This window comes from Mytilus californianus, unplaced genomic scaffold, assembly GCF_021869535.1.
Source record: "Mytilus californianus isolate M0D057914Y unplaced genomic scaffold, xbMytCali1.0.p SCAF_9, whole genome shotgun sequence".
NCBI lineage: Eukaryota > Metazoa > Mollusca > Bivalvia > Mytilida > Mytilidae > Mytilus > Mytilus californianus.
In genome coordinates, this window is record NW_026262745.1 from 64,294,905 (window position 1) to 64,310,129 (window position 15,225).

The 15,225-nt window shown below is 30.7% G+C and overlaps 1 protein-coding gene across 1 annotated transcript in view; it reads right to left on the reverse strand.

The window, feature by feature from the left end:
• Positions 1-15,225, reverse strand: part of LOC127713943 (anoctamin-7-like) — a 53,554-nt gene that overhangs the window by 12,071 nt on the left and 26,258 nt on the right. Inside the window, exons 13-17 of the mRNA XM_052219897.1 lie at positions 15,020-15,056; positions 12,152-12,261; positions 11,615-11,766; positions 9,124-9,292; positions 6,940-7,069 (exon numbers count right to left, since the gene is read on the reverse strand). Coding sequence (XP_052075857.1) covers positions 6,940-7,069; positions 9,124-9,292; positions 11,615-11,766; positions 12,152-12,261; positions 15,020-15,056 — 598 coding nt within the window. The remainder of the gene's footprint in view (positions 1-6,939; positions 7,070-9,123; positions 9,293-11,614; positions 11,767-12,151; positions 12,262-15,019; positions 15,057-15,225) is intronic.

The following is a 15,225-nucleotide window of genomic DNA, read 5'->3' on the forward strand; positions in this document are numbered from 1 at the left end:
AAAATCTAGGTTACAGTTTATATTTAGTAAAGGTACCTATAAAACCCGATTTTGATACCTCTCTGACCTTTTTTAAGCATCAAGTTTTTTTTAGCAAGAACTAAAAAAAAGAATAAACTATATTATAGAAAAATATAAAATAGAATAAGTTATGAAACGATTGGTAAAAAGAAAATGTACATAATTATAAATCTAGTTTACGGTATATATTTCTGTTTCGTAGCAGATTTGTTTTATATAGCACCCGTGTTACTTCTCATTTTAAAAACAAAATGTCAAAGTGGCTTGGTGCCTTAACAGCTTCATGGTGCTTCAAAAAATATATCCTTCTAATGATTAAAATTTAAAAAATCTTCATTTATCAAGGCTAATGAACAATTTCCCAAACTGTAAAAAGAAAATATGTTATAAAAAGTAATTATTTCAAGATTTGTCTCTAATATATTCACTCAATTGTCAACAAATTATTTGTGACTTTTTGTCATATCAAATTTGTAACTTTCTGTCCTGTGACTTTTTGTCCACTGTCCGTTAAAAAGGATCTCCCGCACTCAGGGAGAGAAAGCTGCCGAGACTACCAATGCTAATTGTTAGATAGAATAATAAGTACACCAGTCATTTTCAATTTTATATTTAATATATAATCAAAATATGCATTCTGGTGCTTAAAAAAACCTGTTTCAAATGTTTAATTTAAGGAATGCTCTGATTTCAAAACTTAAATCTTACTCTGTTGCTTTCGATTGATATCATTCACAAATCATGTAATATTGTTCGCTGAACATTCAACTATCTTAGCCAAGCATGTGCACTTCGGAATGCAATCTGTAGAAAAATAATAAACCAGTTTTAAATTATGTACATTGTGCGAGTGTCGTGTTCGACTTATAATCCTTTAATCTATAAAATAGTCATAAATTACTATTAATACAATTATCATGATTATACTGTTGTATTTTTGACACTTTACTCAGAAAGATGTGAATATATTTTAATTTTCTTTCAACAAAATTTCCTTCTTCAATTTGCTTCTCGTCTACAAAAAAAAACGCATTTATTATTTCATTTTTGCCATCGAAATTCCTAATAGATATTTTTGTTTTTATCTATCTATCAGGTAAATATCAAAAATGAATCCAAAGTTTTGCAAGTACATTGACGGTTGTGAATTAAGGATTAGTTACTTTATGGAAAACTCATTTACCTGGATGGTAATATTATCGTTAGTCTTTCTTTTAATAATTTGATCATTTTTTCTCTTTTGCAAATTATAGATAAAGAATAAAAATGAAAATTTGTTTTCGATTGCATTCAGGCAGGGAGAAACATATTTTTTTTTTTTTTTGTTTCAAATAATTGCGGAAGATTTTTAGTACGGATATAAAACAATTCTTAATCTTTTCCAATTTGCAAATATAATTCAGTGGGCTTTTTTTTTGCACATGGTTGATGAAAATTGTATGATCTAACTTCTTTCAGAGGTCTGTTAAATCTTGAAAATATGAAAATTCCGTGAATCACACGTTACATGACATGTTACATTTGTACTATTACGCTGTTTTAAAGTGTCCGAATCATTTGCAAAGGATGAAAAGATGAATTAAGGACTAGATTTGATTTAAAATTCTTCTTTTTGAGACCTTTATGTTTAATGCGATTTTATATATGGACTACTAGCCAAAATAATTGCATGCATTTTTCTTTATTATATGTCTTTTTTTTCGACACGAAAAGCTTATCTTCAATATAACATGGATTTGTATTTGTTACTTAAAAAATACTTAAAAATACATTAAAATTGTGAATTTTTATAATACATTCTACACAGATACCGATATTTGTTCGTATCAATGTTGTTTGTTTAATTACGGAATTTAACCGCACATCTCTGCCGCACATCATAAAACAAAAATCAAAATTTTGTTTATTTCAGTTATACTTTGCAAGTGGTTCGGACACGGTTGAATTGACGCGTCTACATTCACCTATTGTCATTATTTGAACGATTTGCATTACATAAATTTGACATAGGTCTAACCTTACAGAACCTGTATTGATTTACATAGTCTTAAAATTTCATGTCGTTTATAGACAAATTTACTTAGTGCTTAATGACTTTAAAAATTCTTCTATCTCAATTTTTTCACGGCAATACTGTTACTTTACCAAGGATTTGTATAGTAAGATATTACTATACAAATCCTTGACTTAACAGAGTTTTGTTTATACGCTCAGCTTTTCACATGTGTAGCTGACATACAATAAATTCACACATATATCACATTGGTACCCTGCTGTGACTAGGTTGTATTCGCGATACACGTGCGTTAACCTAACGGAGTTGAGTCAGTGCCCCATCTTCGCTAGCCCGTGAAGAGGGGGGACTGGATCGTTACTCTTGCCTAGCGAAGATGATAAATGAATGAATAAATAAATAGATAAATAAATAAATAAATAAATAAATAAATAAATGAATAAATAAATAAATAAATAGATAAAATCTCTATTTATTTCAACAAATTGCTGTTGAAGGCATATAAAAAAAACTTCCGGACTGAACAGTCACGTGTTTGTAAAATTTTGTATCGAAGGACATAACTATAAACAAAAAGAAGTAATGTATTTCCGAAAGACGAGATGTAAAAATATATTGCTTCCTCCAGAATTTTGTGTTTTTACTTATTACAGCTATTTTCCAATCTGTTTAATGACTACTCAAAATTGCGGTTTTGCAATATCTTCATGTTTAGGGTTAACTGTGTCATTTTAATGTTCAGAAAGAAGCCATTATAATATTTTTCGAACCTTAAACTACACATACTGAGCTATGATACTATGATAGATGTAATTGTAAAATAGTCATGTAATTGCTAATTGTCTTTCATGCGTTATAGTTCATTGGACTTATTACCTGTTGACTCGGATGATTACTAGCACCTGCCATTGATCTCAATCTTTAAAAACAGAACATACTTAATTACGCCAAGGATTTATATAGTAAGAAGGATTGGAATCTCGTATGTTATCGTTTTATCTTACTATATAAATCATTAATTACACTTAAATTACTATGGGTACTGAAAAATATATTAGAATATATTGTTTTAATGCAAAGCTCTATTCGACATGTTCGATGGTATTTTATTTATAATTTTAATACTGTCTCATCACGGGCTAAGTGCAGTTTTAGAAGCTTAATGCACTTAGGCGGCCTTGGTAGCGTTTAGATGCACAACTGTGTGATGTAAATCATTGTTTAGAAATATATTGTACAATACAAGCTAAGAAAATAGAAACTTGTTCAAGTTTTACAAAGTAACCCGCACGAAAGTAACAAGTTTACAAAATGCTCTAAAGTAAATATCTTGTTTACGAGGAAAGTACCGACAAATAACGAATTGTAGCACCTGACATAAAACATACTTAATATGTGTTTATTAAATTGCTAACGTCCACTTGACTTGAAATATGGCGGATAGTTCTCTCAAAGTCATTCATATCACATCTCCTTAAATTTATATTGTTAAATTTAAAATTTCCAGTAATTTTTTTCAAAGACGAAAATAAATTACCGTACACATTTTATTTGGGATAACGACTACATTTTTTACCTGCTGGGTTAACAACATGTTAGGGTTAAGTGTATAACTTACATGTTTTGTAAGTAACGATGTAACGATTGCATAAAAAACCCATTTCCCCAATACACGCAATTTCCGTCTATTTCAAATATGTTTTAATACGGTAACTTATGAGGGTATCTTTTATAACCCTTAGTAATTATACATGTATAAATTCTATATCTTAAAATACAGGTTTCAGCAAATAATGGTAAACTTTTATTCGCCGGTATACAATTAATAAATACATAAATAAACTAACATTAATTAGAAAAATAAAACCAACGACATTTATAGACGAATAATTTTTTAATTCCTCAACAAAACAACAACAGAAATAAATAATCAACAGATGATTTTCTTTATTTATTTATTCAAAAGTTATGCTTTTAATTCTAGCATATATTTTTCAATTTAAAATGTATCATAAAGCAGAAGGGGCGTAACTCGGATTATCATACTAGCATACTGAACGGATCTTAACACGGTCTGACAAATTTGAAAGCATTTTTTTAGGTTTGGTCTGATTTCGTCTGAAACTGTCTTAACAGATCTTGTTTGCTCGCTAGAACATTCAGTCTTGTTTATCTTGAAATGCATAAACGGACTGAATTACCTGATTGGTCGATCGATCGGAACGGCGTCTGAAAGTCTGAAAAAGTCTTGACGTTTTTCTCTAGTGGTAAATCTAGTCGATTAAGACTTGATCAGACCAAAATGACCGTTTCAGACTAAAATCTTGCTACTAGTGATAACAACAAATGGAAAAGAATAATTCAGGTCTAATTTAATGCTTTCAGAAAACAATCTTACAAAAATACAAATAATTCATCATAAATCAAGAGGCTCAAAGGAGCCGCTATAACTCTCATTGACAAATTATGCACTAAAAACGGATGCAAACACACATCTCCAAAGTAACAACTTTCAAAGAAGAATTTAAACAATTCAGAATAAGTTCAGACTGTAAAAGAACAGTTCCTACTAACCATTAATGCAATTTATTCTATTATATATTGATATAGTTGTCCGAAAGAAGACGCAAACGGTGAAAATTTGTAGATTCAAACATTTCAGGGACAATAACTGGAAGATATAAGTACCAATTTTTCGGAAAATTTTGGGGTGTTTAGACCATGTTATGTTAATAGTTTTTATTTAAATATACATGTAGGACCTTTTTTCTATAGTTATTAAGATAATGGTAAAAAAAACTGTAAACAGTGACATTTAAATACAGAGAAGATTTTGACAGACACTTAGTGATGTGAAAAGATTTCACAGCCCTTTGAGCCCGGTACGCTAACAAGGAAAGTTTGGCCAAATACTGATATAAAATTGAGAATGGAAATGGGGAATGTGTCAAAGAGACAACAACCCGACCACAGAACAGACAACAGCAGAAGGCCACCAACAGGTCTTCAATGCAGCGAGAAATTCCCGCACCCGGAGGCGTCCTTCAGCTGGCCCCTAAACAAATATATATACTAGTTCAGGATCTATGTTTCCTGCAATGATGTCAATACAAACATGACATGAAAATGCATGTTAAAAAAAACCATAACAAGACAAGAAAGACAAGTAAAACACTTTATACGTTGCAAGTGTTGTAACGATACACATATTTCATACAATATTCATATTTACACGGACACTGCATATTTCCGTCACATAATATATGCTTAACACCTTGTTATGATTCTTGTCCTATATTTTCTTTTCACTGAAAATCATCCGTATGCTTTATTTCAAAAGCAGCCATGGCTAGAATAAGTATAATATCCCAACTCAATGCCTTTTTATTTCATGACATACAAACTATTCTGCTAAAATCAGACATTTACAAATTTTTAAGTCTACAATACTTGTGCAAAATTTATTAAGAATTTTGAATGAAAAGTTGAAATTGTTATGATTTCTGTACCTATAAGGGCCTACATAACACACTCAGAAATAACAGAATTGTATTAAGTCATCTGAAACTTTAAATCTAAAAAAAATGGAATATGTTTTTTTATGCTTCAATGTATAAGTTTTACTATACAATAACATCAAGTGTATGTTTACTTACTAGTAAAAGAACATCCTTTATAATATAATATAATCAAAATCTTCATAAATGAACTGCTATTGAAACATTGTCTTCCTATACGCATTGGCCTTAACTATGACCTCTTGTTAGAACTTTGGCCACCACACAGTAAAAGTGCAAGGGGAAAACCATGATGTAAACAAATGTGCACTGGAAGGTAAAAAAATAATTACATGTTCTTTAAAAGAACAATTTAATACAACAAATCATTCAACAACTGTGAGGGAAAACTTTAATTCATAACTGGGAACCCATGGAAAATAAAATAATAAAAAAATGATCGTGGCTCTTATCTATTCACTTATAAAAATTGTGCTCCACATGATCTTGGTTTAAACTTTGGCAACCAAATTGAATGTTAAATAGCTTGGGAACAACAATTACCGAATGAAATATTATTTGTCGATTATATGTCGTCTGTCAAACCATCACTCGAAGCTGACATGTTGGAGTGGAAATTTTACCAAAGGGAGATAAGTCAAGAGAAAAGCATAAAAGATGGACTAGTTTCAGACAATTTATTGATTTTTGCACTTGCAGTACATAAACGTCTTATTTCATTTTTTAGTTAAATTGATTTTACTTTTTCAAATGATTTTATGAGCCATTTTATTTCCAATTGTGTTAAGAATTTAATTAAAATCAAAATCAAAATGTGTCAATTTGGGACTAAAATCACCATTCTTCCAAGGCATAAATTAACATATAATAGTCATTTGCCAACCTTAATATTTTAAAACATACCCCATAGTAAAACCCGATATAAGTACCAAACATATCCGGAATAAGTCTTGCAAGTTGGAGGCAAATGAAATCCACGTAAATTCATGTATGAAAATCCCCGCCTTTGTGTCCGTGCTCCTGGCAATGTGCCAAATCGTTTAAATTATCATATGTATTAATAATAACATAGTAAAATGGATGGGTTCCAGCTGACATTACGCTAAAAACTCTACTACCCCATTTAATATGCTTCTTGGTCATTCTTAAAAGGCATAAAAAGGTTGGATTTTTCCTTGGTTTCATTATGAATTTACAGAATTATGCAAATGAGGCTGTTACTAAAAGTAGATTCGATTCTGGGAAAATTAAGTGCTAAATTCTTTTATTTTATGCCAAGGATTAAGATGATGTATAAGAATTTGTCAAGTTGTGATTTTTGATTCGGAAGATTTTCTGAATATTGCATGGATTTTTGGCGGATTGGCTCTTAAGTATAGATATTACCAATGTCTTGTGCTATCTTGGCTAATGGTCTTTTGTACCACCAAAGCATCCTCTTGGCATCCACTCTTATGTCAATAAGATTTGTGATAAGGACAATCAGTGGTGCTAACGGCAGTGAGGTTGCAAACAACTGTAAGAAGATAAAAGGTATCTGAAAATGTGCATTAGAAATCAGAGTTTACATACTAGTAAGCAGCAAGCAAATTGAACGACCCTAAGAAAAAAAAATTAAGGAGTGAACTAGTTTAGGAAAATATTAGGAAACATAATTTGTATAGAGAAAACTAAGTACTAGCATACAAAATATTGCTATAGTTATACTTATAGTAAATACTACACTGTCTCTGTTGTTATTATTTAACCTTCTTTAACTAAGAAATTATAGAATTATCCTAGTCCAAACTGCACAGTGCTATTCATTTATGATATATTAATACACAGCCACGATGTTATTGCTAAACCTTCATAAAAAATATTTGCAATTTTAAAATTCATACTAGTTCAAATCGAATAGTGCTATTTTTTTGGGAATGTTTAAACACGCAGCTTCTTTTGTTATAACTTAAAATACGTTTAAATTGAGATTTAAGTATTATATCAATTTAAATCGATGATTGCTTTTCAATTTGGAATGTTTTTAAATTCATTCTCTTTTGCAATTAATTAACTACAGATGACGACTGATATATATATCAAACGTCGTAAGAACAATTCCGCCGTAATTTATTCCGAATGTGACCTACCGAATTAGACAGGGTTTGTACTTATATAAGAAACATGAAGGGTGCCACATGTGAAACAGGGTATACTCACCCTTTCAAATAATATTTGAACCCCCCGGCTTTTCTTGGTTCTTTCGCCTTTCTTTTATACAAATTTTTAAATTTTGACAATTTTGGAGGAATAAATATGCATTCACGTTTATAGAGCAAAAAGTTCAGTTATAATTTAATGGGTTAACAATTTTGGATTGAAATCATAGTAGTCAGAAATTCTTATGTATTTCTTAGTTAACTCATAAATATAAACAAATTAAGAAAAAATATATTGACACTGACGAAGGAAATTAGTTCTGCCAAAATGTTTGTCAACACAGTTGCATAAGAGCATCATCAAATATTATCATCTTATAGAGGTACTATTGTGGAAATTACACTTGTTGTGAAGTGATTCGTTACACCACCATTAGAATTAAAACACAAACCCATCTGAAAATCTGTCTTTTAATAATCCATTTGTATTATTTTACATCATTAAATATCTGTTAACATATAAACAGTAATATGAATGTTCTTGGTTTTATATAAATATATATCTCCGTTAACTCCGTTGCACGATTTTATAATGATTAAATAACAAAAGAAAACATACAATTGAAGGAGTCATTTAACAATTAACGGAACCAAATTATATTATATTCAAGCGGTGTTAAATGTAAATAAAGAGGAGTCAGCGTTTCGTAACAACACTTTTTAATATATTAAATCACTTATGAATTTTTAATGAGGTCCATACGTTATATACGTAAAAACACACGTTTAAGCCTAAAACCACTGAGTATACGTAACAACAGATATGGGTGGTCACAGGCACCTACTTGATTGTATTGCATCAGAATTTTACAATTTGAACTTAGACTAAGGAAACATGTATTGCTGTAGTGTACAATATATCACTATGTGTTCTATCTTTTTTAAACATATGTTAACAACAGCAATATCCAATGTAGCAAGATTCATAAAGGTCATGAGTATTTCAAGGCTGAGTGTACGAAGACGTTCATCTTCGGGGATCGATAATTTGATTGTCAGCTCGGATCCCAAACGACAAATTGCATTTACCTACAATATTAGTTAACAAGGATTGCAAATTTTCCTTCCGAAAGTAAATGTTTTTAATATAGGTACTTTGACTTTATCCCTTAAATAAATAAAAGATAATAAAATAGCTAAGCGTGCTGACATTTTCGTTAAACTTCAAATAATAAAACAGTCAATCATAATAATTATTAAGAAATTACTGTAAAGAGAGTTTACATACAGAAAGGTTAGTGCTGTGAAAGTCGTAGCTTGATTCCGTTCCCCAAAAAGGTTCAATGTTGTTAGAACAAATGTGGTGTAATATGTTTACAAAACATCCACAGAACATTATTACATAAATATTGTAAACATTGTTTCAACATACCATAAGGAATCCATATTGTATGATTTTCTCTGTGTATTCTTCCATTGTGAAATCACCAAGTGAAGGTTTACGAAATTCTTTCTCAACAAATATAAGTTGTTCTGAAACTCCTTCCACTTTTATTTTACAACACCACTGGAGACGCTTTCTCCATAAACGCTTAATCCACCTAGGGTTTAAAATAAAACAGAAACTCTCGTATTGATTAATAAAACAATTGTAAACAATTTAACAATTGATATGTTGTGATATTGTCACTGTTGGAAAGCATAGACGGATGAAATTGTCGCTAAACAAATACCAAAGACAGATTTCTTTGAAATATGAAGCGATGCGATATATAAAACACAAGAAAAACTGACGTCATAACAAAATTCACAAAAAGACCAGCAAAACAACTGAACACTACACACAAAAAGACTAAGCAACAAAGACCCAATTTTATGCCGGGGGTATTTTATGTGATTAAAAAGTGTATCAATTCCTGCTCTGCATGTGGCATGGTTTTGTTCAAGCAAGTAGATCTCCATTCATAAGAAACAACCGGTAATGTCACAAAGTTCAGATTTCGCCGTTTTACAGGACAAACAAATTTTCGGATTTTATTTGTATATTTTTTTTTATTCAGTCATTGACCTGAGTCTTTATTTAGACATAATTAACGCTATTGTAATTTTAAGCGTAGAAAATTATGTGTTTTATTTTCTTTACGGCTGCATTTTACAAAAACTGAATATTTTGATGTTTTTTTCAACTTTGCAACATAAGAGGAGATAACTCCAACACAAGGGGAGAAAACTCATACATAAGGAGAGATATCTTAAATTAAGTAACCGTTTCAATAGAATGTATTTCTTTTCTTTTCTATAGCAAGAAAATGAGTTAGATGAATCCATTTTGTCCATTTTCTTATCTGAAAGCATATTATGAGAGATATCTTTCCGTATTTTCCCTTAAAGTTCTATGTTGACGTTTTCTTTTTAGCACACAAAATTGATTCTTCCATGCACAATCTTTACAAAATCTGAAAATTTTGCAATACCAATTCTTTTTATTATATTTAAAAAAAAAATATTGTAAAATTGAGAATGGAAATGGGGAATGTGTCAAAGGGACAACAACCCGACCAAAGAGCAGGCAACAGCCGAAGGCCACCAATGGGTCTTCATTTCGACAAATAACTGAAAAAAAAACTTTTAATTTAGACCCCACACCTTCATGATTTTTTTTTAACATTTGACAACTAAAATCATAGATTGAGCAATATTCAAATAAATGGAAATGATGTGATAGTTACAAATGTCATTTATCATAATTATAAATCTTAAATTCATATGTGTGTCCTTCCTTATAAAACAAACATTAATTGTTGCACACATTTGCCAGTCGATAGACCATGAATGAGGTGGTAAGGTAAAATAATCATCATGGAAACGAAATGTGCAAATGCGCAAAATATTTTCAATATTACTTACTTACCAAATTTGGTTCTTCTGAAGCCTACCTAATCACAGACTTTATTCTAATAAATATGTCCATGAACCCTGGAACCGTGAACCACCTTAACTGAAGCGTGTTACTTACTAATGTACTAATTTTACATTTTTTACACTGCTGTTTCAAAACCCTTTTATGTATATATATTTCACTAAGGTCTGTGCAATTGAACATTTCTAACTTTTAAATGTACATGTGCAATCTGAGGAATATTGTTAATGATCGGGGCTTTTGATAACTAAATGATTTCTTCGATATATGAATGCGAAACTGATGACAGATCTGTGATGGCATCTATTTATATCATTCTAGAATATAGGATTTTGGTTCAGTGTTGAAAGACCATGTTATGATTGAAAACCTTTGCCGTTTTCTATTTGATTTTTTTGTGAGCTTGCTGTCTTATTGACATACACATGATATATCTCATATCTGAATTCGTTGATATTAAATCTGATCGCCTGTTCATTTTCAGGAAAATAAATGGTTAAAAGCAACCGCATGGATACCGTGTATATTTCATATGGGGTAAGTAGGAAAGGCTTATTTCAACACACAGCTAGTAGCGGTCACTGTGGTGTTAATTACCTTTAAAATAAAACATGTTGTTGAAGAAAAATCTGAATGGTTTCAACAAACCAAGAAATGAACCTAAATTTATTAAAACATATTAAAAAGATATAAGTTGTATTTTTGCATTTTTTTATAGACAAATGGATGCAGGTTCTTGGTGTTGAATTTTTTTTTACTTTGATAGACCACTAGTCTTAATATCACATGTTCAGATAGTCTGTAAGATAGATTTGTTGCACATTGTAGTAGTCGCCCTTATCACCAATATGGAATTCACAGACCCCCATATATATCGTATTTGGTAACTAGCAAGCTTCGTATCTTAAAATGTTTGACAACATGCACACTAATTGTTATAGCTTATCGCCAGAATCCTAAATGGCGACAGACTGTAAAATATTTTATGAGTATGAATACTTACAGCCAAACAACATTTTGGAAGAATTTTGGCAATGGTTTCAAAGAGATCAAAATAAAAATCTGGAAGGACAGTTCCGACATACAGTTTCCATTAGGTTCACAGTTGTCTGTATATGTTTTACCTAGGCCAACGATACCATCCTCTCCCAATCTCTGCAAATAAATAACAGTGGGATCATGATCCGTTCAAATATAATTTAACTTAATTAGCTGAATACGAATGTTATACAATAAAACTTAACTTCAAGTATAACAATGTATATAATTCAAAAGATATAATACCAGTCACCATAAAGCATTTGTTTTTCGAACTTCTTGTCGTTTCTCATTAGAGCACTAAAAAAACATACTCATACGAAAAAACGAATTCTCTAAAAATAATTTCTCTCAACTTCACCATTAAGCATGAGTAGTAAACTGTAAAGAACGTGTAATATCTTTCTTCACAATCAAAATGGTTTGTAAGAAATAAAAAAAGAACCTAAGACTATGCATTGCATATAATGAGGATACAATGTATACTTAAATATCTACCAACCCCTTTTACGAAGGCTATATAAAAGCATGAAGCGTAGTTGTTAGCAAACTCAAAGGCAAACAGCTTTACAATCAAGGCGTCATCATACGATGTCTGTGTTCTGTGATTCTCTACAAGTATGGAAAATACATATTTAAAGCATTTGGTTGAATGATTAATGTAAATGTATACTTATCATTCAGTGGAAATAATACATGCACTTTACGTTGGTAACATTTTAATAACGACTAAATATGTCCTGTGATGTACTGACTGACACACAAAAGTTGTAATACTACAGTAGCGTATACGGAAAAAGTCTAGAGGTAGACATGTACTTATAGCTGGACAAATTGTTGATCTATCTTTGTTCCTCCTCATAGAGGCGAAAAAAAACAAAGTAACATTTCAAACTCATAAGTCAAAAATAAACTGACTCATCCCCGAGTTCAAAAGCAAACAAAAAACAATAGTGCAGGAAACATAGCATAGAACACTGAGCAACACGAACCTCACCAAAAACTGGGGGTAATATAAGGTGCTTCGGAAGAGTAAGCAGATTATGTTCTACATGTGGCACCTGTCGTGTTGCTCATACTAGTACAAACCCGGTAATAAGTCTATTACACACAAAACAAATGCAAGCATACATACAAACTATTTGATAACAACTGCCATATTCTTGACTCATAACAGGACATTTTAAGAAAAAATGGGGGGTTGAACTTAGTTTTTATGGCTAGTCAAACCTCACGTTTGTATGGTAATGTAAAAAGATATCGTTTTAATGACAACAATTCGTGACAGGAATTAAGTAAAAAAAAACACGGAAGAACACGCAGCACAGAAAAACGGCATAAATAAATAATATAATAATACATTTTAACATATAATCTGCAGAATTACAACGGACCACTTGGAACTTGGTTTGATAGCTTTATTGTGAGCTACTCTTATAATTAACGTAGAAGTCGAACTGTTATCTTGTATCATTGTTTTGTTTTGTTAAGCCTTAGCAATTTTGCAATTTATAATTATTTGTTTTTCTCAGTTGAATTTGTTATTTCGGCTGGCATTTTCTTTTATTACACAACTTTCGAAGTTGTAACATGATTTGCAGTGATGTTGTTGATAAAACCTTTTAACTGAGATATATTTAAATAAGCTTATTTGGAAAGAGTCTCAACTGAACACCGTAATAAGATCTTTGAATATTGTGTGTATAAAAGAATTAGAATATACCTAAACATTATTGCTATACAGCAATGAACATCACATTTCTTTTTGTGTAAATGCTTATTGTTTTACGTTACACACGATTATATTTTTCGTTGACTATTAATGACGTCTTTATACTATATCCATTGAATGAGTACTGTAGGTTAGTTACATTAATAAAATAAAGACTTTAATACACCAACTTAACATACGGCTATATAATAAATCATTCGAAAGCTTATTATCTATTCTTTATGTTTCGTTTGGCCGTCGGAAATGAATACGGTGCAATTTCCGTTAAATTGACGTCTAAGGTAAAAAAAAAAAACATTTCAAAATTTTCGAATGATATTATTTCATAAAAAATGAATTAAAGTTAAACCCAATTTCATGACCAGTTGAATATTTTTATTTAATCCACGTGTGGTTCGTTTAATCTCAGTTCTTCATTTGTCAAAATTCGATTACGACGTGAAATGTTCTTTTTTTTTTAAATTCAACTGTCTCGAGTGCATGGATAAATATCGTATTACACTCAATACAGTGGTAGAATCTAAATATTCAGTTAAGACGAACGGTACTTAAGAGATATTTTTATTAAATAACACTAATCTGTCCACAAACCGGGATGATCTCATGTGCTCCGGAAGAGTAATCGGATTCAGTTCCACTTTTATCAATGGTTATGCTGTCAATTTAATTGTTTTAACTTGGTGACATAACTTATTCGGTTGGTGACATTCGAGGACAATATGACGGTACTATGGTCACGAAAAGTAGAAAATATTTATTGTCAACTGTAAAACAGATATTCAATAAAAATCAACCCACGCGTGATGGCTTCCGTTAAATTATCCAACATTTAGTGATACAGAGTCAAGTTGTGGTATATTATTCATTCCTTCATCAATGCAAACTTTAAACATCAAGCAATACCTGTCAAAATCAAAATTGGTTGCTTGCGAAGACCAAGCTAAATAAAACTGAACTTCTGACTTTCATATGAAGTGATTCTGACCGGGACATGTGTCACTAGAAGTTCGACAAACGCACAGTGCAAGTTTTAAAGAATTCATTGATAGTTCAATAAACGTGGAATGATGATAAAAGTAACTGATTCCAAAAGATACATTTTTATAAACCAGATAATCTAACAAATAATTTGACAAAGCGTTACTGACAAATCGGGACGCTTGAATATATATAAAAACAAATAAAAATCAATGTATCAATTCAATTATAATACGAAGTGTTCGATGAGTCTGTGTTGATTATGTATCAGTTCATACTTGGTAAACTATGTGTGGCTCAATAATTTCCGAAGCATCAAAATCATCAGAAACTTTTAAATTTGGTTATTGAATTTCAATCAAAATGAACAACTTTGAAATGTTTTCAAAGAGCATTAAGTTAAACTACTTGAATGTGGTTAAGCTTGAGCTATTGTGGATAGAATCTGTGAGTTTTGTCACAAAAATACAAGAATAAAACTAATGAAAGTTATTGCAAGGCTAGACTGCTCCAAAAGTGTGTAGCTAAATGTTTTTGGAATGAATTAAGAGGTTTATTATAACATTTGTCTAAAGAAGGAACAGAAAATATCTAGATTTGTGTGTGTTTTTATACAGGAACTCAGTATAGTTTTCCAAGAATATTGAAATTAATACCTACCCCAGTCTGTTAGTTTTCGAGCCATGCAACCATACAGCTACAACGAAAATATACATTTTGAAGTTATGGACATATTATACTTTCGTAATCCCAGTGTCTGATTTGCGTTCTGTTTTGTTTAATGAACGTTTGTTGTGAAGTTTGCCTTTTAAAATGTTTTTTTTTACTGTTTCCTCTACTATTAAGGAGATATCCCCTACATGCCA